Source organism: Cervus canadensis, chromosome 12, assembly GCF_019320065.1.
Source record: "Cervus canadensis isolate Bull #8, Minnesota chromosome 12, ASM1932006v1, whole genome shotgun sequence".
NCBI classification, from domain to species: domain Eukaryota; kingdom Metazoa; phylum Chordata; class Mammalia; order Artiodactyla; family Cervidae; genus Cervus; species Cervus canadensis.
This window is the reverse complement of record NC_057397.1, coordinates 9,140,733-9,165,373: the sequence shown is the minus strand read 5'-3', so window position 1 is coordinate 9,165,373 and position 24,641 is coordinate 9,140,733. Positions and strand designations below refer to the sequence as shown.

The window sequence follows — 24,641 nt, the reverse complement described above, 5'->3', positions numbered from 1 at the left end:
GCAGGGGGTGGGTCCTCCCTCCGCCGGGAGCGCGCGTGGGCGCGGGAAGGCGGGCCGGCAAGCTGGGGGCGCGGGCGGGGAGCCGGCGCCCGGGCCAATGGGAGCCGAGGCTCGGCGACGGGGCCGCCCACGGGCCGCGCTGGCGGCATAAAGAGCCGGCGGCCGAGCTCCAGCGCAGAGCTCGGGCGCTGAGTCCTCCCGCTCCGCCGCCGCCGCCGCGACCAGCCGGGACCGGCAGCTCCTCTGCGGGACCCGCCCGCCGCGCCTCGCAGCTCCGCGCAGCCGGCCCCCAGCAGCCCCTCGCCGTCCCCAAGAGGACTTTGCAGCCTCCCTCTCTCGGCTGTCCGAGCAAGCCCCGCCGCAACCCGCGAGCCGATGGAGTTGGACCACAGGACGACCGGCGGCCTCCACGCCTACCCCGCGCCCCGCGGCGGGCCGGCCGCCAAGCCCAACGTGATCCTGCAGATCGGTAAGTGCCGGGCGGAGATGCTCGAGCACGTGCGGAGGACCCACCGGCACCTGCTCACCGAGGTGTCCAAGCAAGTGGAGCGGGAGCTGAAGGGGCTGCACCGGTCCGTGGGCAAGCTGGAGAGCAACCTGGACGGGTACGTGCCCACCGGCGACTCGCAGCGCTGGAAGAAGTCCATCAAGGCCTGCCTGAGCCGCTGCCAGGAGACCATCGCCAACCTGGAGCGCTGGGTCAAGCGGGAGATGCACGTGTGGCGGGAGGTCTTCTACCGGCTGGAGAGGTGGGCCGACCGCCTGGAGTCCGCGGGCGGCAAGTACCCGGTGGGCAGCGACCCAGCGCGCCACACCGTCTCCGTGGGCGTAGGGGGTCCCGAGAGCTACTGCCAGGAGGCGGACAACTACGACTACACTGTCAGCCCCTATGCCATCACTCCCCCGCCGGCCGCCGGCCAGCTGCCGGGGCAGGAGGAAGTGGAAGCCCAGCAGTACCCGCCCTGGGCGCCGGGGGAGGACGGGCAGCTGAGCCCCGGCGTGGACACGCAGGTCTTCGAGGACCCGCGGGAGTTCCTCCGCCACCTGGAGGACTATCTGCGCCAGGTGGGCGGCTCCGAGGAGTACTGGCTGTCTCAGATCCAGAACCACATGAACGGGCCGGCCAAGAAGTGGTGGGAGTACAAGCAGGGCTCCGTGAAGAACTGGGTGGAGTTCAAGAAGGAGTTCCTGCAGTACAGTGAAGGCACGCTGTCCCGGGAGGCTATCCAGAGGGAGCTGGACCTGCCGCAGAAGCAGGGCGAGCCGCTGGACCAGTTCCTGTGGCGCAAACGGGACCTGTACCAGACGCTGTACGTGGACGCCGAGGAGGAGGAGATCATCCAGTACGTGGTGGGCACGCTGCAGCCCAAGCTCAAGCGCTTCCTGCGGCCCCCACTGCCCAAGACCCTGGAGCAGCTCATCCAGAAGGGCATGGAGGTGCAGGATGGCCTGGAGCAGGCAGCCGAGCCCGCCGCGGAGGAGGCCGAGGCCCTCACGCCTGCCCTCACCAACGAGTCTGTAGCCAGCGACCGGACTCAGCCCGAGTAGAGGGTGCCGGCCCCGCCTGCCCGCCTGTGGCCCTCACCCACCGGGACTTTTGAGTGGGCCCGCCCCTGCAGGGGAGCCCTTAGTCTCCTCCTGCAGCCGGACGCTCACCTCGGCCTCCTAGCCTGACTCCAACAGACACACGTGACCCAGATGCGGGCAGTGTCCCCCAGACAGCCAAGGGGCGCCCCTTCCTCGCAGACCCAGCCCTCACCCTCCCTGCGTCTGTCTTCCCCGCTGGTGGACTGGCCTGAGTCAGCAACCCCGCCCTCCATCCTCTCAGGCCATAACAGTTTCCTTATCCTGCTCAATGCCTGGGCCCTCTGGGCACTCAGAAACCCAGTGTCCAAATGGCACGGGCCGGCGCGCACCCAGCTCAAGGAACACCCCAGAGCAGAAGCTCAGGGGCCGCTGGTGCCCCCGCAGCCTGGGCTTCAGGGAAGCTACTTCTCCCGGCAGTCGCCGTGACCGGCTGGCACCCCTGCCGCCCCCCCCCCGGGGCAGCTGGCCAGCCTCGGGCAATGTGGCTCCCTCCCCCTGGAGGAGAGCCCAAGCTCAAGACGCAGCAGCAGCAGCAGTAGCCGCAATGGCAGCAACAGACCTGGCGACTCGGTGCCTCCTGGCCACTCAGGTGAGCCCCTGCCCCTTGGCACCACCGCCAGGGGGCACCATAGGGCTGGGAGGGCCCAGGGCCAAGCCCACCCTGCCAGGCGAGCTGGAGGTTCAGAGCCCCTGGCGTTCCCAAAAATCAGCTGCTGGGATGGGGTTGGGGTGGTGTGGAGGGGAGATCCCAGGGGTCAGGGAGGGGGCTGGAGTGGGGGCAGGGCTGGCGGAGGTTGCTGACCCAGCTCTCACTGGGCCCTGTGTTTTCTCTCCCCGCAGCACCAGTGGAGAGGGACAGAGCCCCGCAATGACTCACCCACAGCAGGCGGCAGGTCCCCTGGGGCCTGACTCCTCCAGCCCGGCTGAGGCAGCAGCCGGCCCTCAGAGCCAGGAGAGTTGACGACAGGTACACAGGGGACCCCGCCCCCGGCTGTCCTCACCAGGGGCCCCCCAGCTCCCCCCAGCCCCTGGCCCCAGGCCCCCAGTCTTCTGGGCCAGCTGAGAAACAGCCCCCCGGGACCCCAGGGGCTTGCTCTCTGAAAGGGCGGCCCCGCCCCGCCCTGGCAGCCCGAGTCCCTGACACCCGTGTCTTCCTTCCTTTCAGGTCTCCAGGCTCCCACAGAGCCTTTGCTGCTGTGCCCGGCACTGTCCCTTCTCCTCTCTCCCTGCAAGCTGCCTGCACGAGAGGAGAAACCTGAGACCAGAGGAGGGGGCCCAGCAGAGAGCTGGTGGTGAAGAGGGGCCAGCGCGAGGGCCAGGGCCTGCCACTATGCCCGCCCCGCTGGCTGCCCACTGCCCGCCCGCCCCCAGGGCCGCTGCCTTCCCGGGCCTGGCCTGGCTCCCACCCCGGAGCCCCTGCCCGCTGCGCGGCCACCCTCTGCCGTTAGAGCTTCCGCCACGGCCGCCCCTCCCGGCGGCCCCAGGCCCAGCCCCAGGAGGCCCGGAAGCCTGTGCCCCTGGGGCTCACTCAGGCTCCCTGCCAGGCCCTGCCTTGGCCCTGGCCTGGACCCCCACTGCCCCAGCCACCAACTCCCTGGTGCTGGCCGGCCACCTGTGTCTGCAGCCCAAGCAGGCCTGGTTGGGGGCTCCCAGACTCGGGAGACCAGCTCCCGCAGGAAACTCTGCCTACCCCTCCATCCCGTGTCCTGCCAGCGCCGCCCCCCGCCCCAGATTTTATTTTTGCACATAAGCCATAACCTGCCCTCCTCGGCTGGCGCAGGCTACGGGGAGGCCCCAAGGTCCTCAGGGGGGGTGTGGTCAAGTCCCTGCCCCCTGTGGATCAAGCCTCGAATGTCAGGCCAGGTCATGTCCACCCTGCCACCTCACCTGAAGACAGACGCTTTTTCTAAGACTTTGTTAATAAAACACTGAAACTTACTGGCGTGTGTGTGCTGCTGTTTCTCTGCTGGCTGGAGGGGGCATGCAGAGGGAGGCCGTTCAGGGTGGCAGGACCCTGGAACCCAGGGGTAGGACTGACCATCTCAGAACACTGGAGCCACTGCCGTTCATGCTGAGTGGACGACAAGGTGTGGGACTCGCCGGGGGCAGGGGGGCTGGCGGGGGTGCCAGGCACGCGTCTGCTGCCAGGACTCCACCTGCCCAGAGGCCTGTGGGCCCAGAGGGGATTCTCAGGGTTTGGACCCGTGAGAGCTGGTTAAGGTCCCTGCTGCGGGAAGACCTTGGTGAGTCCTGGCTGCAGGGTCTTAAACTCGGTCTTTCTGAGCCTCACATTGCTCAGTCACTCAGGTGTGTCCGACTCTGCGGCCCCATGGACTGCAGCACGCCAGGCTCCCCTGTCTTTCACTACCTCCTGAGGTGGTGATGCTCTCTAGCCATCTCATCCTCTGCCGCCTCCTCCTCCTGCCCTCAATCTTTCCCAGCGTCAGGGTCTTTTCCAATGAGTCAGCTCTTCGCATCAGGTGGGCAAAGGATTGGGAATTCAACATCAGTCTTTCCAGTGAATACTGGAAAGTGAAGAACCTCATATTCCTCATCTGCAGACAGAGAAGCCATCACTGAAATCATTGCGGGCTCGAGACCTTAGACAGGAGGCGATCCAGACTGTGCACATAACCCGTAACACACCTGCCTTCGTGGAGGACGCCAGGTTGTTACAGGAGATGGGCAGGTGGCCTGTGGGTGGGGGTGGCTCGGACCTGTCCACCAGGCAGCGTGGAGTGAGAAGCAGGCCTGGGGAGGTGGACACGGAGGGGTCTGTGTCGGGGAGTCGGCTCACGGGATGGTGGGACGGCAGGGCCAGCCCCGAGTCTGCAGGGCAGGGGGCCCCTTGGGCATGGGACGTCTCCTTTGGTGAAGGCTCAGCTCTGCTCTTCAGGTCTTTCAACTGATGGACCCCGACCCACCCAGATTATCTCCCTTGATCTTTACTTCCAGTCGTCTGATACAGAAAGTCTGTCACACTCATACAGACCCTCAGGACCTCTCGTGGGTGAGGGTCTGACGGAACGCCTCGTACAGGCGTTCAGGCACAGCTGTATAGGTACGCCCTGACCAGGCTGGTGGTAAAAGCCCCCCCAGCGCCTCCCAGCCGCCGTGGTTGGCGGCGGGCACTCGTGGCCTGCCGGGGCCGGCCCTGCCCTCAGAAGGGGCTGCTCTGCTGGGTGGGGTGAGGGCCGGACGTGGCTGCCCCTGCTGAGAGGATGGCGCCTACCGGGATGCAGGAAGCGCCCAGGAAGGCCGGAAACACACAGGAGCAGCGAGAACCACCTGCTGCCAGGAACACCGTCACCGTGCACGCAGAACCAAGCCGGCGCCCGGTGTGACACCCTCGGTGAAGGCCGCCTCCTCCCTGCTCTCCTCCTTTATTCCTTTCAAACACTCAGAGTGCTGACAAGAATGGGGAAGGAAATCGGCAGGAACAGGAGGCTGGGCACCATGGTGATACCTGAGAGTCAGTCATTTCTCCAGGAGACCTACTCCTGCTCACATCAAAAGCTGGGTGTTCTGGGTGCTTTTTCCTTTTAATATGAATTTCCTGTCTGTAATTGGATGATTGTAGAACCGGCAAGCTGAACACTCACAGTAATCTGAGATGCAGCTCTGTGTCTTTGTGTCCCAAGAAAAGAGGCGGGAGGGCGGAGTGGAGTGGGCTGGCGCGGGCGGGGGAGCCAGACCTCCAGCTGCCCTGGAGAGTCCCCCAACCCAGGGTCCCCGACAGGGTGCTCCCTGCCCCTACCCCACCGTCCCGCCCATCCAGACCCCTCAGGCCCCGGTCTCATCTCCTCCCTCCCGGGCAGGGAAGTTGGAGCTGGGAGGGCAGAGATGGGACTGGGGGGCGGGGCTGCCCCAGGGGCTCACCCAACACACCCAGCTTAGTGGGGGGCTTCTAAGCCGGATGGGCTGGGGCTCAAGTCCCAGGGCCTCTCTTTCTAGAAAATTGAGTCCACCTGCAGAGCTGATGTGAGGATGTGGGGCAGGGTGCCGTCCAGGGTATGCTCAGCACGTTGGGTGCGGCTGTCCCCAGGCCCAGCCAAGCTCGGCCCCCAGGCCTGTGCCCAGGTGGGCTTTCATGGGCCGGCAGGGTAGGTCTTGTTGCCTGTGACTTCGCTGGCTGCCCAAGGGTGTCACAGACTCTCCGTGCCCTGGGGTAGGGGCTGCACAGCCAATAGCTCATCCACCTGAGAATTCCAGAGGCCCACCTCACTGCAGGGGGAGCCGGGGGGGACAGTGACTCTGGGTCCAAGGCGTGAAGTATGCTCCAGGCCTCCCCCGATCCGAGGCTCGGGGGTGCCGGGACCCACCCAGGACTCCCTGTCTTTCAGGCCTACCTCCTGGAAGATGCTCAAAGTAATGACTTTCTTGAAGGGATGCTCCTGACCTCAAGATTCAAGCTGGTTCGGCCGCTAGGGCTGCTGCTATAAAGCCTTCTCCTCTTCCTGCTGAGGGTCAGAGGACTGTCCTCTACGGGAGGACAGTGTGCTTTCTGGCCCCACTGACCCTGACCCCACTGTACCCTCCCCTTGGCCACTCATGACCCCTACTCCTGACCAGTCACTGCCCCCTGGCCCTGGCTGCCCACCGGCCCAAATTATGAGACTCCTCTCATGCCTGTTCCCCTTTTCTGGTTCCCCTCCAGCGAGGGGCCCCCACAGACCTGCCAGACAGCCTAGGGGCTCTCCCACGCTGCCTGCCGAGCGCCCAGCTGGTGCCCCCCTTCCGCAGCAGCTGGGACGCGTGGAATACATCCGCCTGTTTCCTCCAGGAAGGAGGCTGGGCAGCCCAGCACCCAGCCCTCCGCGCCAGTGGGCAGCAGCTGCGGGGGCTCCTCTGGCCCTCCACCCCCACTCCTCTCTGAGATGGCCTCTCCACAGGTGGGGAAGCTGAGGCCCAGCAGAAGCTGGGGTCCACACTTTCTCCTGATGGCCTCCTTCGCATCTCTGCCAGCCCAGATCAGGCAGCCAGGGTCCCTGCTCTGTGCCCCTCCACTGGGTCCCTCTGCCCTCTGTCAGCCTGAACCAGCATCACGCTGCCCGTCCACTAGCCGTCCTGTCTTAGCCACTCCGGACCCCTGCTGAGGACCCCGGAGCCCCAGGGTTGCCCCCAGGCCACCTTGGGGGCCCCAGAAGAGCAATGTGGGCTGCAGCGGGAGCTGGAGCCAGACCCCAGGGCTGTGGAGTGGCCGGCGGGGTGGCCTTTCTGGAAGTGGGAAGCTGTGGGCAGGGCAGGGGCGCCCTCTCCCAGCCCCCCAGCCTGGCTGGCCGCTCTTGCTATTCTCTCTGCACCCACATGTCCACCTGGAGGTGCGTGTCTGTCCCCAGCCCGGGCCTCGCAGCCTCATGACGACCCCGTCCCCGTGGGGACCCCAGGAGAGGCCTGGGCTCCCCTGACCCACTGCACCGGGCCCAGCCCGCCCACGGCAGCTCTCCCGGGCAAGCTGGCTGGGGCTCCGTGTCTCCTCCACAGAGAACGAGTCATCCTGCCGGCTTCCAGCGTCCTGGGTGACCCGTCCCTGAGAGGCAGCCCCCGCCCCTCCCCAGGAGGCCAGCGTGTCTTCCCTGCTAACTTTGTGTTGCATGCTCAGTTAGCTGGACCTGGCATCCTCAAGGCTAGAAGACTAATTTTCCTCCTTCTATGATGTTTAGCTTCTTCCTGGAATTTCAAATAGCTTCTCTCATTGCGTTTGCCATCACCACATACGTGCTTTCCCCCGGAGGTGCTGTGGTATGAGACACTGGAGCTTGCGTTTGCGTTTGGTTTGCGTTGTTCTGGAACCCCTTCCCTGAGCAAAACGGTCTGCAAAGAATAAAATCACTACCTGGAAGGCCCTGAGCCCGATCTCTAAGCGTCTCCGCAGCCTCTGGGTGAAGCCCCGATTCCAGGCCAGCCTCTAGGGCCCTGCGGTGGAAGGTGACGCCAACTCCCCAGCCCCGCTTCCGCAGCTGCTCCCAACCTCCGTGTCCACTCCTCTCCGCCCGCCCCTCAGCCGCTGCCGCACTCCCTCCAGCCCTCTGGCCCCTCCCCACCCTGCTGGGCTCTGTCCTTACAGAATCCCTGAGAAGCAGACCTCCTCCACCTTTCCTCCCCGAGGCCCCCCGCCTGCCGCCGGGCTCTCATTAGCTGTTTCCTCCCGCCTGGCTCTGCGGCAGGGTGCGTCCTCCCGCTGACCCGCTCTCCTTGCAGGAGCCCAGGACATTGGGCACGGCTGCGCCTCAGGCACCTCCAAGCACAACCTCCTCAGCTCAGCCCCAGAGAGGGTCAGGGCTGTGTGGTGCCCTTCACTGAGGCCCTCCCCATGTCCTGGCTGAGCCCCAGGCTTGGCTCTGACCCGAGGAAGGAGCACGGCGGCAGCTGGGGCTCAGCCGGAAAGGATGCACGTGGAGCACGCCGGGCTCAGGTTTGGGGTGCCCACGGGAACCCTGCACAGAGTACTCCGGGGTCAGGCTTGGGGTGCCCATGAGAACTCTGCAAGCAGCATGCCACGCCCAGCTCGGGGTGCCCACAGGAACCCCTTGCAGAGCGCGCCAGGCCAGGGCTCAGAGTACCTGGGGACTGGAGTCTGGCTTAGAGGCTGTTCCCCAAAGACAGAGGCTTCCTGAGGGGGAAGCGAGCCCACACACCAAGGGTCACCAGATGGCTCCAACTTGTGGCCTTGGAGGCCCCCTCTGACACCACCCTTTCCCACCTTTCTGACTGTTCCACTAGGAGCCGTGAAGCAGCCCACAGTGCCCCCACCTCCACCCCTCTGCAGGGAACTGTCACTTTCTGCCAAACTCCTATTTACCCTACAAAGCCCTGCTCTTGTCGTCCTCTTGAAGAAGCCCCCCACCCCCCACCTTGATATCAGCTTGGATCCTCCCTGTCCCTCCTGGCCCTGGCAGTTGTTGCCTGAGCACGGACGTCCCCATGCCGCCCTGCACCCTCTCCTCGCTGGCGGGCATGCCAGGGGTCCACTGCCTTGGCAGCCCTGGTCTGGCTCCTGTGCTGGCTCGTCTGGCTTCTCCCGTGCCAGGAGTCTGGGCTGCGAAGGAGGCTATTTTTAGTCTCTGTTATCCCCGTAATTATCTTGTCTCTGTTTTGCCCTGGTGCTCAGTACATTTCTGCTGGAAAATGTTAGTCTGTGTCTCCGCACTCAGGAGAAACGGGGACGAGGGCGCCTGCCCTGGGGGAGGGCGTCCGTGTTGTGGTCAGAGACCCTCCTCTGTCACTTCCTTCTGTCCACTGTGGGAGGTGTTGGCTAGGGGGGCCTGGCCGGAAGTCCTGACACCTCCCAGTAGAGGGGTCCAGGTGTCCCAGACTATGAGCCCCCCATTCGTCCTCGGCCTCAGAAACAGCCTGGTGAGGGGGGGCACTGGACCTGGCAAGGATTCCCGCCTGGCCTCGGGGAGCACAGACACCGCTCTCTGACCCCTGGCTGGAGCAAGCTCTCGAGGTCCACCCAGACCCCTATGCCTCCTGGAGCCGCGTCCCTGGTGAGAAGGAAAGCCGTGTTCCTGCCGGGACCCTGCCTGGGGTTTGTTCCTTTCAGCTCCTGCTGGAAAACCCCTTGCCGTGTGGGCTTCCCCACCAAGAACAGATGGGCCGTGGGCGCCCACACTGTGGGCTGGGCTGGGAGTCCACGTCCTTCCTCGGGCTTGAGGGAGACATCTCAGAAGGAGGCTTCTCAGACGGGATGGGGTTGGGGAGGCCAGGGACACTCCTCCGGGTGGGGCCGTGACCCACCCAGGACTCCAGTTTGTGACCCCCAGATCTGACTCCTGAGGTTGTCTGTTGCCCCGGCACCCTCCTCGACTCCCCCAGCAGGCATTCAAGGCCCTTTGGGTGCCCCTCCACACCCCCACCCGTGCAGCCCACACTGGAGGCTGACACACTGCCCCGCCCTCTGCCTGGTCACCCCCTCTCACAGCCGCTCCCTGCAGATCCGATCCTCCCTTCCTCTGCACGCTGCCTCCTGGGCGGCCTCCTCCAGTTGCTTGCTCCCATCCAGGGGTGCCTGAGCTTAAGTCACCCCAGACAAGCCACCCACACCTCAGCCCTGCTCCAGTCCTGGCCCTCCGCTGGACAGCAGAATCCCCCTCCCCCAGGACGCTCCTCCCACACACCAGGCCTGGCCACCCCCACGGTGGACTCAGGGACGCTGCGTGGGCCTGTCCTCTGCTGGCAGAGCCGTTCTGCAGTCAGCGCTGGCCAGTGCATTTGTGTGAGGGATGGGCAATGGTACCTTCAGCCCAGGGCTGGGCTGCCCCTCAAGGTTATTTCTCCCTGAATGCTCATTTTTGTAAGTTGTTGTTCTTGATTAAGTGTTTCTCTGCATTGCCACTATTCTCCCCTCCCTCACCATCTATGCGTTGCTATGGGAACTAGGCTGTGGTACCCACAGCATCCTTGATGGATGGATTTCAGGGGCACCTGTGTGTGTGTGTGTGTGTGTGTGTGTGTGAGATATGGTGGGTGAGGCTTGAGAGAGGCCCCTGGGGTTTCAAGATCAGGATGGGAGGCCCAGGGAGGGGGAGGGGTTATTAGAAACCACCTTCTTCTGACTTTTCCAGTGTCCCCACCAAGGGCACCCCCCTGTCACTGCCACTCTCCCTTTGCCCGCAACCCCCTCCTCCTGGATGTCACCACCCTGGCCCTCACTGTCTGGGAAGGCCACGGCAGCCCTCGTCCTGTGCCCACGCCCTTGCAGAAGTCCCTCCCCGCTCACTTCACCTCTGGCCTCAGGGTGGGTGGCGCTGGCTGATTCAGCTCTCTCCCTTTCCCGACTTCGCGATGGTGCTGGGCCTGTCTTCCCTGCAACACACGAGGTGACCGCAGCTGCAGGCCATGGTCACGATCAGGTTCACTGCCCAGTGCTGGGATGCTGGCCTGGCTCCTCATGGACTCACTCAGGAACTGTCCCCCCGGGCCCCTTGGCTCCCCTCCTCCCTCCTGGCACCCCACGGCAGCCCTGGGGGCGGTGGCGGGGGCAGGAGCTTTGTAAAATCGCTAGAGCCCTTCACGTTGACTTGGGACACAGGCCACTGGACGCAGTGGAGGTGAGGGGGAGGGGCTCCCAGCCAGCAAGGCGGCCACAGGAGGCACCTGCTTGGGGCCCCCGCAGCGCTGACAGCAGCCCCCACCTGTCATGCAGCCTCCTGCCCACCCAGGAGCTCCGTGCCTGGAGTCCCGATGCTGCGTGGGTGGGAGAGGGGAGCCGGCAGTGGGGGGAGGCCTGCCTCCCTGCGCCCCACACCCCGGGCCAGTGGGTGGGTGATGGGGAGGGGGTGCAGGCCTCAGGGCCGGTGGGGTGGGGAACGGGGATGCAGAGCCAGGCAGTGGCCGGGGTTTCATCCCAGGGCCCCAGGGCAGGGCCGTGCCTCCCCATCCACGTTCCCCCACCAGCTCTGCACACCGACGGGGCTGTCCCTGCTGTCCGCCTTGCCCAGAGCCCGCGGGACGAGGGCCACCACTGGGGCTGAGCTTCCCTCCAAAGAGGGGGGTGGGTGAGGGGCAGGCCACTTGGGGAGGCCTCAGAGCTGTGGGGGTGCCTGGTGTGCTGGTCCCGATCACCCTGGGGGAGGGCTGAGTACTGGGGGCCCCTGGAGTTCTTCCTTCCCCTCCTGTCAACCTGGGGGCCCCAGAGGGCTCATGCTCTGGGTGAGGCCCTGCCCTGCCTCTGAGGTGGCCACAATCTCAGCGGTGGTGCCCTTCCGGAGCCCTGAGTGGTCACTGCAGTGAGCTATTGAGGACACCCTAGGGCCCGCCGGCAGCCAGGCCACGCCCTCTCCTGGCTCCCAGCGCCTGAGGCCAGCCCCACACTACCAGCCCAGACCCTGACGGGGTGTGGGGCTGGAGGGATGCCTGGTGCCCAGCCGGTGCCCTCCTGCCCTCTGGATTCTGACCGGCCTCCCTGGCAGCCCTTCCCACTCAGGGCTCCACTCCCCCAGGGGTCATTTTCCCCAACCTGGGGGGCTCCCAGCAACGGGGAGGGGTTTCTGGCCCCAAACATCTGGGGGCTCTCGTCATGAGATTTCAGCCCCAGAGCCTGGGTTCAAGACTCAGGTCCCGAGGCTTGCGAGGCTGGTTCCACAGGACGTTTGGGCAGAAGGGAAGCATTTGGGAAGCAGGCTGCCCTCGCCCTCCACAGGGAGGAAACCCCACGCCCCCATGCCTCTGGCCTGGGCCCTCTGATGGGACAGTCCTGGTCAGCTTCTCTCCTGGGGCTCCTCTTGCCCCAGGCCTCCCCCTGGAGGGCCAGGAGGGGAGCCTGTAGCTTCAGCCTGGATGATGCCCCCTTGGTCCAACAGGAGGGATCAGTCATGGGACCGTATGCTCCTCAGTTCTTGTCTTGTCACAACAATGATTTGGCGTGACAGACATTAAAGCCCTCAGCGGGTCACAGCTCTCAGGTCTTGGGCAAATTGTGTCATAGCTCTTAGACAAATCAGTGTTACAGCTCTATTTTATTTAGAAGATAGCAGGAGAATCCATCCTCGAAGAAAAGAAGAGTGGAGGAGCAGGCCAGCGCGCGGGGTGGGGGGCCGTGTGTAGAGAGAGAGCTCACGCATCATGCCTGGCTCCTCCTTTTATATGTTTTCTTCCCCCCAGACCCGCCCTATGCAAATTGGGCTCAGCCAGGAGTGCTGTTTGTTCTACCTGAGGTCCTCACTCCGGTCCTCGGACCTTCCTTTGTTCTATTTTTGCAGGCTTTTCCCTTCCTTGTCTTTTAGCCACCGCCATTGTGGACTCCTTTTCTGCCTAACATTCACCCCTCAAGAGATGGGAGGCCCAATTCTTTGGGAATAGGGGCGTCGAGGTCTTTCTGGCTGCTTCCTGCTGAATTGGGACGTAGAGGGGCATTGGGCCTCCCCCTCTTGCTAGTCTCAGGCCTCAGAGTCCTCAAAGCAGTGTCCATCTAAGGGTGAGTGATATTTTCCGTGGTCAGCTGTAGTTTTGTATCTTTGTTGAACTGACATCACATGTTGTAGCTTGTTGACCTGAGCAGAGACCAACAGGTTAGACAATTGATACTGCATGGAACAATCATAAGTAGCATCAGTATGGTGTAACAAGGACTAGTAGGAGCATTAGCCAATTCTAAATTCCCATCGCCAGGATGGCTCAAGTCCTTCCTTGTTCAGGGATCAGAAGATTTATCTCCTGCCTGTTTTGGAGTACAGTCCCTACCAAGCTGCGTTGGCTCTTTAGAGCTATCTTGGGAAATCTTATCCCCAGAAATCAGATTTTGGGGTTGTTCATTAGAATGGCACTCATTTGCAGTTCTGAATAGGTATCTGAGATCTCCCAGGGGCTCACAGGTGTATTGAGTGTCCTCTTCTGTTTTCTTCCACGGCTTGACTCGTGAGTAGTGAATCCAGGAGCCATGCCCTGGCACTCTGACTGCTGTGGGAGTAGACAGTATTATAGGGTAGGGGCCCTTCCATGTGGGCTGGAGTTGAGTCTTTGGGGACCCATCTTTCCAGACTTTAATTAGGACTTGAGTCCCTGGAGCATATAGTGGTGACTCCTTAGAATCTTTTGGGTCCTGGTTCATACCCCACAAGCCTATATCCTGTTGGAACTGCCCAATGGCCATGGTATAAGACTGGAGGGTCTGAACCTCTGGATCTAGGAAGCGGTCACTGACATAAACAAAAGGTCTCCCATATACAATCTCATAAGGACTAAAACCAACCTGTTCCTTAGGGACAATACGGGTGCGGGAGAGAGCTATTGGTAAAACCTCCTTCCATCCCAGGGAGGTCTCCTGGGTTATCTTTTTTATCACTGATTTTAAGAATTGGTTGGCTCTTTCTACTTTTCCTGAAGACTGAGGCCTCCAGGCACAATGGAGATAATAAGTAATGCCCAATGCTTTAGAGACCCCTTGGGTGACCTTAGAAGTAAATGATGCCCCATTGTCACTTTGTAATGACCTGGGCAGACCAAATCTTGGAATGATCTCATGGAGTCGTTTTTTTTACCACCTCCTCAGCTTTCTCCATCTGGGTGGGAAAGCCTCCAATCTATCCTGTGAATGTATCTCTCATGACTAATAGGTATTTAAACCCTTGAGAAACTGGCATCTGGGTGAAGTCCATGTGTTAGTCCTCCCCTGGGTAGGCCCCATGTTGTTGGATGTGCTGGGCCACCTGTGGTCTTCGAGCTCCTTGGGGGTTGTTTAATTGGCAAGTGGGACAAGAGGAGACCACTTGCCTTATAGTTGTTTGGAGGCCTGTTCCTCTGAAAGACCTTTCTAGTCATCTTTGGAGGGCCTTTTCTCCTAAATGAGTGGTGGCATGTAAGGAGTTAACCAACTTCCGTTGGAGGTTCCCAGGCAGAAAAAGGAGCCCCTCCTTTTGGAACCACCCCATATGATCTTCTTGAAAGCCCTCACTCTTAGCTTTAAGAGTCTCATCTTCAGTGAGAAGGAGTTTCTGGCAAATTAGTCTGTGGAACTCAGGTGGCAACCCCTATTAGGCCATGGTTCTGTAACGCTGCTCTCTTAGCTGCCTGATCAGCTGCTTGGTTCCCTCGTGCCACTTCAGTGCTCCCTTTTTGTGTCCTTTATAGTGGGAGACTGAAGCCTCAGTTGGCAGATGGACTGCCTCTAAGAGTCTAAGGATTTGATCACCATATTTGATTGGGGACCCTCAGGTGGTCAAGTGGCCCCTTTCTTTCCAAATAGCATCATGTGCCTACTTGATGCACCAGAAAGGCATACTTGGAGTCAGTGTAAATGGCTATTCTTTTTCCTTTTCCCAGCTCTAAAGCTTGAGTCAGGGCTATGAGTTCAGCTAATTGGGCTGAAGTACCTGGTGGCAGAGGCTTAGCCTCTGTGGTCTCAAAATTGGAGACCACTGCATCCCAGGCTCTTCTTTTTCCATCCAAGACAAAGCTGCTTCCATCAGTGTACCAGATTTCCTCAGGATTGGTCAGAGGATCTTCTGAGAAATCCCTCTCAGGGTTTTGTCCAGTGGTCCAAGGTTTCTAGACAGAGTGAAAGGGGAGAGAGCCCTCGGGGGTAGGCAGGAGGGTGGCTGGGTTAAGAACCTCACAAGGGGATATAGTGAGGCCTGGATTTTCCATCAGCATTACTTGATATCTGAGGATTCTCTGATCAGACGTCCACAAATGGCCTCTTCCATTTAGGAGTTGTTTTACTTGGTGGTTGGTAAAAATAATTTGCCCCCTAAGGAGAGTTTTAAAGCATCTTCTATCATGATTGCAATAGCTGCAAGATTTTGAAGGCAGGGGGGGCCAGCCTTGGACGGTTGGATCAAGTCTCTTGGGTAAGTAAGCTACAGGCTGGGGTTCAGATCCCAACCTTTGAGTTAACACTCCCAAGGCTATTCCCTCTCTTTCATGGACGTAAAGTTGGAATGCTTTTTCTGTAGCACCCAAAATGGTACAGGTTTGGGAGGAGAAGGCTCCGGAGTAGGAGATCAAGATAGAGTAGGTAGCCCCTGTGTCAACCAAGAAATTCTCGGACCTACCTGCCACATCCATTTGCACCCGTGGCTCCAGCCCCGTGATGGTGTCTGTGACAGGCGGGCTGGCTGGAGCGGGCCGCTTCAGTCCTCTTGAACCATTGTGAGGGAAGGCTTGGCGCTTGACCTTGAGGCTCTTGGGTCCTGAGGGCAGAGTGCCACCCAATGTCCCAGTTGATGGCATTTGTGGCAAGCCATTCTAGGATACTTGTCACGGTTTGGACACTCTTTGGCCCAATGCCCCGCCTGTCTACAGATTACGCATCTGCCTCATGCCTTGTTCTTTAAGGAATCGGGGTGTGCCATAGGGCTTCCCTGGAGGGCGGCCAGCATCTGGGCAAGCCTTGTCTCTTTCCTTCCCTCCCTCTCCTGGGCCTTGGCCTCCTTCTCCTGTTCTCTGTTATAAAAGGTATTGGTGGCTGTCTGGACCATCTCATCTAAAGAGGCAGCAGGGTCCTGCTGCTGTAGCTGTTGTAACTTAATTCTGATATCTGATGCACATTGGGACGGGAATTTGTCCTTTAAAATCACCTGTCCCTCGTAAGAGTCTAAGTCCAGATTGGTAACCTTTGGGAAGACCTCTTTTAGCCTTTCCAGAAAGGCAATGGGGTTCTCATTGGGCTCCTGAGTTATTGCTGAGACTGGGCACAGTCCCACAAGTAATAGGCTTCTTTCTGTTTCCATGGGTGGACTTTCTCAGGGCTGAGTCTTTCTGAAGCTTCTCCTACCCAGAAGTGTTGCAACCTGAGAGCCAGGCTTCCCCGGGTCAGAGTGCAGATCCCCAGGCAGGTTGAGGCATGACAGCCTCCTAGAGATTGAATCCCCGGGCAGGTCGAGGCATGACAACCTCCCGAGAATTGGGTCCCTGGGCAGGTTGAAGCGTGATGACCTCGTGGGACCCCTGGGACTGGCGGATCCCCAAGCAGGTTGAGGCATGACAACCTTTCGAGGACCAGATCCCTAGGCAGGTCAAGGTGTGATGACCTCCTGGGACCCCTGGACTGGAGTTGGGCATCCCCAAGATCTCCAGTGTGACCAGTGCTAGGTAGGATTAAGGGGTTGGATATTATACAGTATTTCCCTCCCAAGTCCAGCTATTTTCTGATTGTCCCTCTAGAAGATTGCAGAGGCAACATTCTGGGCCAGGATGGGGCTGAGGAAAGGAGCATGAGACAGGAGGAAGGAGGTAGAGCACAACCTTTGAAAGAATGACATAGCACAAGAGCATAAAGGAAACCAATTAAAATCAATTGGGTCCAAGAAGACAAGTCAAATTCAAGTAAACCTTAATCCCCAATCTATAAACCACAGACACGCCCAGAGGTGGCAGGACAGCTCCAAGGCACTGTCAAAGAGGGAGGAGTGGGTGGCTCCCCCAGGGCTGGGATGATCGTCCCACTCATTAGCATATGGATTCACTCGCAAAACCTATCCAGACCACACTGCCCTAGGCAATGGCCCACACCCTGAAGATTCCCTCTGAATCCTAACAAATCCACCTCTTACCTTTGGCTTTGTCTCTCACTGAATTTTTGCAATAAGACCTCAGAGCCTGAGCTTTAGTAGGTCCTGAAACCAGACATTCTGGGTTTTGGCCGGGCTCGAGTCCCGGGAGAGAGCTGAAGGACAGGAGGAAAAAGCAGTGGGAAAAACGTGCCAAGGGATCCCCTTCATAGCCTGCTGGAAAATCTGCTAAACACCTGACCTGTGCTCACAGTTTTCATTGGCCTGATCCTTGGCACAGAGAAGAGCAAGGACAGAAGAACCCTCACTGACTTGGGTAACAGCTACTGGGGCCCAGCAGATAGCGCCTTTGGGACATACCAAAGAGTAGCCTCTCCAGAGCCCCTCAATTGCGCCCACTGCTGCCCGCCTGTTTGCGGGGAGTTCGAGGAAACAAGAAACGAGAGATTGTAAAGGAATTAAGATTTCGTTAGGCATGTTCCTCCAGCCACAGGAGCGAAGACCTATCTTAGCCAGAGGTCTTCTGGAACCTGAGGCTGAGCTGCGTGGGCTTTCTGCCGAGTTCGTTTTTCGCTGTCCCGGTTTCCGGCACGATGGGCCTTCCCCTGCGCTGGGCTTTCTTCGCGTTCCGGGTTTTACCGCAGGAGCTTCGCTGAGTTGGGCTCCTGCTGTGCCTGGCCTCTTCTGTGTGGAGGTTGTCTCTGCCAGGTTAAATCCGAGTCACGGCACCATGGATGTCAGGCGAGGGGATGCTCCTAGGTTCTTGTTTCTTCACAACAATGATTTGGCGCAACGGACATTAAAGCCCTCGGCCGGTCACAGCTCTTGGGTCTGGACAAACCATGTCATAGCTCTTAGACAAATCAGTGTTACAGCTCTATTTTAGTTAGAAGATAGAAGGAGAATCCATCCTCGAAGGAGAGGAGAGTGGAGGAGTGCGCCAGTGCGGGGTGGTGGGGTGTGGAAAGAGAGAGAGAGAGCATACCCATGTAGGGGGGAGAGAGAGAGAAGGAGCAAACGCACATGGTGGGGTGGGGGGAGAGTGAGAGAGAGAGAAGGAGCGAACGCCTGTGGTGGGGTGGCGGCTGGGGAGAGAGAGAGAGTACACGCCCTGGCTCCTCCTTTTATATTTTTTCTTCCCCGCCCCCGGGCCTGCCCTATGCAAATTGGGCTCAGCCAGGAGTGCTGTTCTACCCGAAGTCCTCACTCCAGTCCTCGGATCTTTCCTTGACCTTCCTTTGTCCTATTTTCGAGGGGTTTTCCCTTCCTTGTCTGTTAGCCACCACCAGTTTGGACTCCTTTTCCCTATTCTAACTACCTAACAGATCCAACCAGAAGACGGGGCCCTGGCAGGGATCTCTGGGCCCGGCCCACACAGGGGACCCTTGCTCATGGCCCCCTCCACCCAGGGCCTTGGACTCCAGGCCTGGTGTGGAGGCTCTGCCTCCCGTCCTTTGGGGGATTTCCAGGTCCAGACGGCTGCCTCCAACACGCCAGCTGCTCACAAACCCCAGCCTTGGCTGCCCCGCCCCTGTGCCCAGGACCCCGCCCCGCCCCCCTCTGCAGAACTGGAGCGGGCAGCGCTCCGCCCTGGGTGGCTCTGTCTCCCCTGACCTGGAGATGCTTACGGTTCAGTGGCTGTAGGCCACCACTGTCTCGGGGATGGGCCCCGGCCTCGGGAGGCACGGGACTCCTGCTGCGTCTGTTTCGGTTCACTGCAGCTTGTCTTCCTCCCCATTTCTGTGCATTCCCTGGATTTACCTCTGAACTGGTCGAAACGTTTTCCTGGGTCCCTCCTCGGCGAGGGAAATAATGACTCTGACATGTGTGCATTTTACTGTTGGGCAGAGAACCGAGGCTGCGTGCCCTTCGGTCCCAACCTCTGCCCCACCAGGGCACCCTGTTTCCTGAGAAGCAGCACCCAGCTAGTGGAACACAGGGCCGGCCGCGGTGGCCCCAGCGGCCAGCTTTAGAGAAGAAACCTGGTGGGGCTCTCTCCAGTGGACTGGGGTCAAGCGAGGCCCAAGGAGGGGTCCAGGTGGACGCCACCCTTCTCCATCTGACACCCACTTATGCCTTGCTTCTCCTCTCCCCAGCTTGGCCTGAATGCCGCTTTTTCCTACAATGCTTCTGTCGGCCGGCCTGTGTGGGGTCCCGCTGGGACCTGCAGGTGGGAGGGGGAGGCAAGAACAGGCTGGCCCTCTGGTCCGTCCTCAGGGCCTCCTCAGCAGCACAGCCGCAGGTCAGCGGGCTCCGTGGGCTGTGGCTGATTTGACCTCTCCCAGGTCTGGGAGGCTGGCTGTAGAGGCAGGCGTTGGTGAGGGCAGGGGACGGGCTGTCCTGGACTGTTTGACAGCTAGACCCGGAGCCTCTCAAGTCAGTGTCCCTCCCTCATTGTGCTGGGTGGGGGCGGGGAGGGTACCCCAGCACCTGGCCTGTGCTGGGCACTCATTTGATGTTTATCAAGTGAAGGGAGGGAGGGAGACAGGAGCGGATGAGGGGAAAGCCTTCTCCAGAGCCAACCTCACTCTGGCTGGGCGGCTCCCCTGCACAGACCTCACTGCATCCTCCCGAACCGGGGCTGGGGCTTGGCGTGGCTTCTGGGAGGCCCCAGGCCCCCAGGCCCCCAGGGCTCTGCTCCGGGCCCTGCAACCTGGGCTTGGCCTGCTCCTCCTCGTCCCAAACACCACCATCCCGGACCCTGTTCCCCATTTATCCAACCCAAGGACAGGGCCTGCGTCTTGCCCAGCTCCTCCCTCTCTCCTTCCCCACTGCCAAACCTGAAGTGGCTCAGGGCTGTGTTCCTCTTCTGGTTTCCTATTTCTATCCTACTTCTGTCTCTGGCATCTCTGGGCCCCGGCTGTCGCAGGACTTGGTTAATCTTATAACGACTATAGGCGGCAGGTGCTGTTTTACAGGTGGGGAAACAGAGGCCCAGACTGGCTCAGTGATCTGCCCAAGGCCACACAGCGCTCTGCGGAGCTCAGAGCAGGGGGGCCCGTGGGACTGGCCACTGTCAGGCTGGCCTCAGGAGGAGCAGCCTGGGCCTGGGGCCGCCCGGCCGTGAGCACCTTGCTGTCCCCACTCCCCCATCCCATGCCCCTTCCCGGCATCCACAGGAGTGTCCCTGCCAGCCCAGCCTCTCCTCCCAGCCCCACGCCTGCCTTTGGGCGTCTGGGAGGAGAGTCAGGAGGAAAGGGGTGGGAAGGAGGGAGACAGCAGGAGGTGCGTGGGGTGGGGAGGCGCTTCTGTTTGGGGGGCTCTGAGGAGACAGACGCAAGAGCAGCAGGTCCGGTGTGGGCAGGAGCCAAGGCGGAGGAAGCCTGCTAGGAGCACAGCCTGAGAGGTGGCAGGGTCTGGGAGCCTGGCGGGGCCCCTGGACGCCTCATGTTCTCTGCTGGCCTCGGCCACCTGGATGCTCGGAGTGGAAGGACTCAAGGGGGCCCAGAAGCTCCTGTCTGGCCTGACCCTGGTCTCGCCTCCCGTTGGCTGGCCTCCCCCGTGCGGCTGGCCCTTGTTTGGACCATGTGACCTTCCTCAAACCCAAGCCCCTCCCACTGCCACGGGGGCCACGTGCCCCCACAGCACCTCCGTGCAGACACCTTCCACCTCCAGACTGGCCTTTCCCCCTCTCTCACTTGCCCTGAGACTGGCGGCTTCCCAGCTCCACACCTCTGCGTGTCAGTCCGTCCGCTGGGACACCTCTTCTTTGCTCCATGTCCGGCAAACTCCTATCTATGTGCCAAGCCCCAACTCCTATGCCCCTTCCTCTGCAAGGCCTGACTGAATACCGCAGGTGGAAATGGGCTGTTGCCACTGGGCACCTGTCTTCTCGAGTGGCTGTCCGTTTATGACCGTCTCCCTGCCAGGCTGTGAGCCCCAGGGGCACAGACTGCCTCATGGTCGTTCAGTCACTCGGTCATGCCGACTGTTTACGACCCCATGGATCGCAGCAGGCCGCCTTCCATGTCCTTCACCATCTCCGGGAGTTTGCTCATGTCCACTGAGTCAGCATGCCATCCAGCTGCCTCGGTCACGTCTTTCTCTCCCTTTCTCAAGCTAATGGGGGACAGTACATTCTGGGTGCTCGGTTATCATATGCTGAATAAATGAATGAGTCAGATGGAGACAGCCTGTCATGGGGAGGGGGGCGTGGGCTGCACAGGATTCAGGAGTCCATGTCGTTCCATCCTGTCTTCCCAGCAAGACAGGCTCCAGCAGAAACTCGACTTCCGTGCAGCCTCCACCATCCTGCCTGGCCCCGGGTCCCTCCCCACGTGACCGTGGGCAGCAGGAGGCCAAGGAGTCACGCAGAGCAGCGTGAGCCTCGGGCAGAGCCGGCCCCTTGAGAGGGGCGCCCTGTGGACCCGCAGGCGCCCGGCCCTTGTGCGGGTGGCCGTGCGCCGAGCTGGGCTCCACAGCAGTCGTCTCAATCTACCTGCTTGACTCCGGGTTTTCCGGCTCTGGGGGTGACAGGTGCATGCCCAGGGGTCAGAGCCGGGTCCAGGGTTCACCGCACACAGCGGGCGAAGCCCCTCTGCCCCCACACCCTGCAGCCTGCCTTCTCCCCTCCGTGGGCCTGCAGCCACACCGCGGTGCCCCGCGGAGGAGCCGCTTCCGCAGGCACAGTCGGGCCACCCCAGCTTTGCTCTGACAGGGGTGCCCGTGCCTCCTGCCTGGGTCGCTCATGAGTGCTTGGATTTAGGCGGCCACAGCGGGGCTGTCCCCTCCTCGGCCTACTCGTCCCGCTGCTACCGTGTCCATCCCTGGGTTCTGCCAGTGCAGCCTGCGTGCTACCTACCCCCTCCGCCCCGAGCCCACTGCCCCCCATCCAGCCCCGCCCTCTGGCCACTCCCATAGCCCCTCTCACACCATTTCCCCAAGAGCACCCAGGGTCCTCCGTCCCTCTGCTGCCTCCCCAGGAAGCCCTCCCAGGCTGCGCCAGCCCCGTGGCAAGGGCCACCCCAGCTTGCCTGTACCTCTGGACCCTTCATCTTTGGTCCCCACACCAGAGCACACAGGCAATACCACAGGTACTGAGCTCTTCACTAAGCCCTGGGCACCCTGTAGTGTCTGACCCTAATGGTGACAGATCCGGCCCCCTCCACTCCAAAGTCCCTGAGCCTCCATTTCCCACCACGCAAGCCTCTGCATCCCAGCCCCCCCCTCCCCCGGGACCCGTCTCTGCAGGCTGGTTGGGGGCATGCGGCAGAGGTGTCTGGGGGAGGGCAGGTGCAGCCTTCTCTCTGGCCTGGAGCAGGAGGGGGCCTTCCAAAGGGATGGCCGGGCAGGGGCCGCTTCCTGATTCTCCTCCGGGAAGGGTTGTACTGCTTTTGTCCCAATAACCCCTGGACTCAGCATTAAGGCTGCCCCCCTTGATGGGCAACCCTGGCTCTGATCCGGCCCCTGGGAAACTTGCTTTGTCCTAGAAGGGGCTGCCCCCATTCCCACCTGCCATCGCCTCCATAGCTTCGAAGCAGAGGCTTCGGTGCCCACGTATGGCCCGGTCCTCAGCTCAGCCCCTCCCCAAGAGGCCTCGTCGCCATGGAAATGGCACCAGCCTCCAGGAACCCCCGGGACGGAGGCACTGATTCAGATCTGGGGTCTCTGAGGACCATGCGTCCTCCAGGGTCAGTGCCCTCCATGCGGCCAGGGGCTCAGCGCTCCCCCATGGGGCCTGAGGGCTATCAGGGTGCTCACAAGCCCCCCTGTGACACATCCCCAGGGCCCGTTCTGGTGCTTCGTCCAGTAGCAAACAGTTCTGCTGAAAGTCTGAAGGGTTGGCAGGGAGAGCGAGACCCCTGTGTGTCCCTCCAGCCCCAGAGCCTGGGCTGGGCTCCGTCAGGGTCATCTGTCCCCCCGAACAAGCAGAGGTCAGAGGCCCCGCAGGCCCTGGTTGGGAGCAGTGGGCACGCGTGGAGAGAGTGGACAGAGGACACGGCCCATCCCCCAGGGTTGCAGCCTTCCCCACTCGGGGAGCCGCATCCTGGGGGGCTGCTCCTCTAGCCCGGCTCTCTGGGCTAGGAGACTGGCCCACAGATCGAGGTCTGGGGCTAGCTGCACACAACTCCCTCCCCTCCCCGCAAGCCCCGGGGCCCACTTCTCCAGGGTGCTGTTGGCTGGGGGACACGCGGTAGAAAACCCCCAAGTGACCGCCCTGTGGGGTTACCCCCGAGTTCCTCACGGCCCTTGCGGGCACCTGCAGGGCTCCAAGGGCCCGGGTCACTCTTCCCGGTGCGCTTATTCACCCTCCTGCTTCCCCCAGCCTTAAGCCACCTGCAGGCCTGCCCAGCCCAGCCCTCTATCCGTTGGGGGGCAGGGTGCGCAGCTCTGAGCTTCCCTCAGCCCCAAGAATCGGAGCCACGCTGCTGGGCAGCGATTCCCTCCAAAGCCTCCCAAATGCCCCCTGGAAGCCTGCGATGCCCTCTCTGAATGGGCAGAGGGCCCCCGGGGGAGCGAGCCCCTTAGACTGTTGCAGCAGACCCTGTTGCGGAGCTGCCCTGTCCTGGGGTGCAGGGCAGGGTAGGGGCTTCCACCAGTCTTCCAACCTCTGAAGGGGCTGGGGACACAGGCAGGGGGAACAGGCTGCTCCCGGAGGCCCCGGCCACGCCCCGGAGGCGGCAGTTGGTGTGGTCATGCCCCCAGCTGCCCTCCTGGTGTGACCAGTGGAGATGCCACTAGTATTGAGAGGGGGCCCCGACCTGGGCCTGGATGGGTTCCTGCTCTCTTGGGGGCTGAGAGCCAAGGCCGAGGGTTGGGGAGGTGAGGGAGGGACTGCACGTTCTGGAAGGAACCAGCGAGCCCAAACCCATGGAATGAATGCAGTTGGGCAGCACCCAGTGCCGGCAATGGGGACGGGCACCCAGTCCTGTCTGCAGCCAGTGTGAGAGGGCACAGGGCTCCAGGAAGAGGCACCCAGGGGTGGCAGGGCCTGTCCTGGGTTCGCCACCATCTCCAGGACCTGTCCGTGTCTGGATCAGGTCCTCCTGGTCCCCAGAGAAGCAGACTCAGGGCCATGGAAGTCCCCTAACTGCCACTGGCAGCAGTTGGAAGATGGAATTGTTAGGTGGGGTGGCTGTTGGGGAAGAAGGAACTGTGGCTTTGGGAGCCCTGGGACAGGACTGGACTCAGAGGCATCTCTCAGGAGGTACCCACCCACCCACGCCAGCCCTACCCGTCCCCCTTGGGGCTCCCAGCATTGCCGGGCCTCCCACTGCCTGCTGTCCTTTGGGCTGTTTGGCTCAGAGAGTGATGCCCGCCTGCCAGCAGGGGTGATGTGCACAGTGACCCCACGTTGACTGTCCTCGGTGGGCCCTCCAGACCTCCGGACAACCTGGAGGCCCTGCACGCACTGCTCCTGGCCGGGGCTGGTGGGTCCTGCCGTCATGTGGCCAGGCTCTGCCCCCACCCTGTGAATTCATAAAGTCCTCAAGCCCTTAGCGAACACGTTCCTCACTGCTCTGCCAGCCACCAGCAGGTGGAAGTCCGGACTACGCGGACCCAGGCTGCCCTGCGGGGTCCTGACTGACCATGGGCACCACCTCTGCCCCTCAGACGTCCACAGGGTGGGCAGCGAGTTTGTCCCCAGCCAGCCCCCATCGAGGCCTGAGGCCTGAGTCCTCCGTCGTGTTCTCAGGGAGCTCCGGGAGGTCAAGCCCCTGGACCCCCAGAGCTGGCCAAGTCCCTCCTCCGGTGGTAATGTCCACTGACTCGTCTTTTTCTTTTATTCTTAAACCTCAAGTCACCTTTGGTTTTAAATAGGCACTCTTTTTTTTTTTATAAGGGTAATCATTCTCATTGCAGACAAGTCGGAATTTGAAGAGTACAGGGAAAAACCACCCAAAATCCAACACCCAGAGGTAATGGTTAATTTTAAATTAGAATCATACGGCTTTTTCACTGCACACGGGACCCTGAGCAATTTCTCACGTCATTAAATCGTCTTCAGAAAGATGATTTTTAATCACTGCCCGTTCTTCCTGTGTTTTTGAACATGTGTGGCTATTTTAAATGGGAGAAGATTCCTTGAGTAGAGAATGGGATCCTCTGTGTGCTCCTGGGGTCCTATCAGAGACTCCCCTCTCGGGGGCTGTCATCAAAATT

At 61.2% G+C, this 24,641-nt stretch overlaps 1 protein-coding gene across 1 annotated transcript; it reads left to right on the top strand.

Annotated features, from left to right (window-relative positions):
* Nucleotides 1–273: 273 nt before the first annotated feature.
* On the top strand, nt 274–3,525 carry ARC (activity regulated cytoskeleton associated protein). Its single transcript, XM_043483506.1, has 3 exons — nt 274–2,176; nt 2,428–2,554; nt 2,753–3,525. Exon 1 carries the CDS (start codon nt 376–378, stop codon nt 1,546–1,548), a length of 1,173 nt encoding a protein of 390 aa, XP_043339441.1. The 5' UTR covers nt 274–375; the 3' UTR covers nt 1,549–2,176; nt 2,428–2,554; nt 2,753–3,525.
* The last annotated feature ends 21,116 nt before the right edge of the window (nt 3,526–24,641 follow it).

Excerpts from the sequence above, each read along its gene's own strand:
- ARC (XM_043483506.1), top strand. The coding sequence starts at position 376 with ATGGAGTTGGACCACAGGACGACCGGCGGCCTCCACGCCTACCCCGCG.